The sequence below is a fragment of the Nematolebias whitei genome, chromosome 1, assembly GCF_014905685.2.
Source record: "Nematolebias whitei isolate Nwh7 chromosome 1, NemWhi1, whole genome shotgun sequence".
In the NCBI taxonomy this organism is placed as follows: domain Eukaryota; kingdom Metazoa; phylum Chordata; class Actinopteri; order Cyprinodontiformes; family Rivulidae; genus Nematolebias; species Nematolebias whitei.
In genome coordinates, this window is record NC_056498.1 from 46185529 (window position 1) to 46189895 (window position 4367).

The 4367-nt window shown below is 48.4% G+C and overlaps 1 protein-coding gene across 2 annotated transcripts in view; it reads left to right on the top strand.

Annotated features, from left to right (window-relative positions):
- Positions 1–4367, top strand: part of LOC119417546 (minichromosome maintenance complex binding protein) — an 11098-nt gene that overhangs the window by 3363 nt on the left and 3368 nt on the right. For both annotated transcript variants that reach the window (XM_037684781.1, XM_037684790.1), the window contains 5 exons: positions 1198–1295; positions 1367–1530; positions 2420–2543; positions 2617–2734; positions 4074–4239. In XM_037684781.1, coding sequence (XP_037540709.1) covers positions 1198–1295; positions 1367–1530; positions 2420–2543; positions 2617–2734; positions 4074–4239 — 670 coding nt within the window. The remainder of the gene's footprint in view (positions 1–1197; positions 1296–1366; positions 1531–2419; positions 2544–2616; positions 2735–4073; positions 4240–4367) is intronic.

The following is a 4367-nucleotide window of genomic DNA, read 5'->3' on the forward strand; positions in this document are numbered from 1 at the left end:
GTCACACCGGGGTACAGTGTCCTGCGTCACACCGGGGTACAGTGTCCTGCGTCACACCGGGGTACAGTGTCCTGCGTCACACCGGGGTACAGTGTCCTGCGTCACACCGGGGTACCGTGTCCTGCGTCACACCGGGGTACAGTGTCCTGTGTCACACCGGGGTACAGGAGGGCAGCGTGGTGGCATATTTGGTAGAGCTGCTGCCTCTCAGTGAGAAGGTCGCCTGATCAATACCAGCCTTTTTGGGTGGAGTTTGTATGTTCTCAGTGTTGCTTGTGTTTTCTCCAGGTACTCCGGTTTCCTCTCACAGTTAGACTGATTGGTAACTATAAATTGTCCCTAGGTGAGAGAGTGAGAGAGAATGGTTGTCTTGTTTGTCTCTACGTGTCCCTTTTGATGGACTGGAGACCTGTCCAGGGTGTTTCCCACCTTTTCCACAGTGATGGCTGGACATGGGCACCAGTGACCCCCACGACCCAAAAAGAAAGAAGCGGGTAAAGATAATGGATGAATACATACAGGATTTAAAAAAACCTATTTATAATCAATTGGGTCAGTTCTTCCCTGAAGAACCACTAGGGGGCAGTAAAGTGACGGAAGTTTCTGGAGCGTCTAATTCTGACAAAGTTAAAAATCTTTTAGACTTTTTTTAAGATTTGTCAACTTTTAAAAATGGTAAAAACAGAATTTACATGAAAGATTTGTAATTGGACGTAAATAAGCATCTTTAAAAAAGTAGCTAAAAAAAATTAATAAGTAGCTAATAAGTAGCTAAAACAATAAGTAGCTAAAAAAAATTGCCAACAAAAGTAGCTAAAAAATAAATAAATTAGTAGCTCAAAATAAAGGTTGAATGAATGAATGAAAAATTAATAAGTAGCTAAAAATAAATATATAATTGGCTAAAAATGAGTTAAAGAATAAATAAGTAGCTCAAAAATAAATGAGTAGTTAAAAAATTAAGTAGCTAAAAATGTAGCTAAAATATATATATACATATATATATATATATATATTTTAAAGTAGTTAAAAAATAACTTGAACGTTTGTATGTGGAAAAGTTTGGAATCTAATTTAGAGAATGCAGGAAGTCTGAACCCGATCCTTTGCGTTCTGGACTCATTCGGGTTGGGAGTTGTTGCTGTTTGTGCCGCAGGTGGTTTAAGATCTGGACCGGTTCTGTGTGTCGTTCGGCAGGTCTACGAGGACTGGGACATCTTCAAGCTGAACGACGCGCTGGAGGTCTACGGGATCCTGTCTGTCAGCCCGGCTCTCAGCGCGCTGGCTGACGAGAAGTACGACGCGCTCGCGGGTGTTCCTGTGCACTTCCTGTTCCCGTTCGGCTCTCATCGACTCTCCTCTGCAGGGACGCCCTCCTGGACCCGTCGGAGTGCATGGAGACCGCAGAGGAGCAGAGGGTCCACAGCCCGCCGGCCTCTCTGGTCCCTCGCCTCCATATGGTCTACGCCAAGCCGCTGCTTCACAACAACCCCCTGCTGCCGTGCACGCCCCCGCAGGACACCAGCACCTGTAAGCAGCAGAGACCAGTCTTTGTGGACCCGTCTAAAACTCTGAGGCGTTCGCTGAGCCTCGTGTTCGAGGACGCCGCAGCTGCCGTCCTTGAACCAAAGCCTTAATAACGTCCGACAGTGTCTCCTGTACATTACAGGGCTTTATAAAGAAAGTATTATTATTATTATTATTATTATTATCACTCGTCTTGGAAGAGCGCTCGTTTCTTTTGTCGAAGGGGGGTGGGGGGTGGAGACATTGGTGACTGAGACACGTCTGTACGCTACGTCAGTTCTGTCATTTTTGGGGGGGTGGGGTGTCGGCAGGCAGGGCGCCCTGCTTGTACCGTGGTAGGAGAAACACTGACGTCCCACTAGGACAAGACCCCGGGACAGACCAGAACCCTGTGCAGGGATCATTTATCGTCTCTGTTCCTTGTGCTCCCCCAGGAGGAGCAGGAGAGGGAGGTCTGGGTTCCTCCTGGACTCGTCGCCTCGTCGACCCGGCCTCAGGTGAGCGGGAGAAGACGGAGACGACGGGTCAGTAGTTTCTGAACCGTCAGAGAAATCGACGATGTGAATAAGTTCATACGAACTGCGTGTTTGACACTACTCTCGGCTACTACCACTCATGTCTGTAAACTGAGTTTCAGCCATTTTTCTGTTTGCTAAGGTTGGTTAGTTGTGGCGGCCATCTTGATTTGGGTTGGCTGGTGTTGAAGCTCGTTTTGCGTTGCATGCACTGAGACCGACCCGGTTCTGAGCTTCAGCCTCGTTTGCGTTCAGCGGAGTGAGAGAGCATGAACAAAACACTCGTTATTTCAAAGTTTGACACGGTTCAGAGTGAACGCACCACGTTCCTGTCGTTGCCGTGGGAACGTTTTCTTAATCCTCCGTTTCCTCCTCAGTTTTCTCGTCAACGCCGAGCGAGGCGGCCGCGGTCAGGGAGGAGCTGCTCTCGTACTTCACTCGAGTCCTCCTGGGCGACGCTCTGGCAGCAGAGTTCCTCCTCCTGCAGCTCATCTCCACCGTGTACGTGGCGTTCTGATGGAAGCCCGTTGTTGAAACCGAGCGTTTTCACCACCGCGGGTTTGTTCTCTTGCAGCTACGCCAGGAGGGACGTCCTGCCGCTGGGCAAGTTCACGGTGAACCTGAGCGGCTGTCCGGCTGTGGCCTCGTACACCGAGCGCCTCTACCAGATCCTCCAGCAGCTCGTGCCTTCGGTGAGTCCACTTTAGATTTTTATTCTGGATCCGTTCCTCGGCTCGTAACTCGTTCCTGTTTTTGTTCCGTTTCTTGTCTCAAAACGTTCGGCTCGTTCAGGACGTTCCTGCTGGGACTGTTATATTTAGCTTTTATTTCTCTCTGTGCTCTGGTGAAGACAGACGTGTCTCCCTGTGCTCCGTCCCCCCAGCTTTCGTCCTGTGAACCTTAAAAAGCCTCTTTTTTCTGCATATCTCTTAATTTGAAGGATCAGCTGGTCTCTCAACAAAATGGATGAACTTCTCCTGACAGGAGTCAGGGTCAGGAGGACCCTCTTACCTCGACGGAAACAAATTGGAATCATGATAACTGGTTATTTTGCTGTTTGGCTGGTGAAATCTTGGATCGTCTGTAAATTCGTGTGGACGTGTCGAAGCTCGGCAGCACTCAGACTGAATTTGTGGAGCTGCGTCAGGGAGCTGGAGCAGCTGTTATCAGGACTGTGATCTCTCTTGCAGCACACATGAAGGTGGGAATAATCTGGAGAAGCTGTGAGCTCGACCTTCGGCGTAAATGATCAATTCGGCTGTTTTTGAGTTCCATCAGAGGAATATATACCAGCGAGACTTTAAAAAGGCAGAAACAACAATTCACGAGTTCTGCCTGACCCAAACTGTGGCCTTGATGCCGGACTTATCTCAACTCCCCCAAGGTCATGGACATGTGACAGAACCTCAACTGAGCTGAAGATGAACGTCACCTTTTATCTGGACAATGGCTGAGGGGGGGCTCTGGACTATGCTACGACTTTCCCTTAAAATTCAATGTCTTCACCGCCTGTATGTTCATGTATAACATCTGTTAAGAATAAGAAGGCCGCGCTATTTATAGCAGCAGCTTCGTGCACTCCGTCCATCTTTCGGACGACTACGTACGTGTTCTCGTATCTCGGTGCGATGACGATAAAGTTTATTCTTCTGGTTCTTTGTCGGCCATGTTTTTCTGATTGGAAATGGAACTGTCTTCACGTCCTTCAACCCTTTTCAGCTGTTTATCTGTGTCTGCTTCTTCTCATTTAAACTTTTTAGCTACTTTTTATGTATTTTTCTGCTAATCCGAGCATTTTCTTTCTATTGTTTGCTAGTCTTTGCCTTTTGCGTTCCTTTCACCGTTTCTGCTCATTTCAGATTTGTTGAAATCTATTCAGCTTTTATTTTCCTGCTTTCGGCACGTCGGCTGTTTAAATTCAGCTCGTTAACAGTTTAGCGATGAAGCCTTTTCAGCAAAGTGTTTTCACAGGAAATTACGTTTCTCTGGTTTTTTGTTTTTTAAATATTCATGAAACGTTCCGTGTTGCAGTCGTACTACCTGGCCATGAGCCTGCAGAACATGAACCGGATGCGGTTGGCGCCGAAGAAGGACTACGTGGCGAACCGACTCGTGAGCGGCACCCTGCAGCTGGACAAGAACACCACCCTGTTCCTGGACGAAACCCGGCTGGAGCAGGGACAGCTGGACGCCACGGGTGAGGCCCCAACGTGCGGCCGGAGGGCGCCGCTGCCCCGTGCTTGTGTAAAAACAGCGCCCTGAGACACAAACTTTGTGTGTGTGTGTTGCAGGTGTGTGTGACGTGACGCTGACACCTGTGTGTGT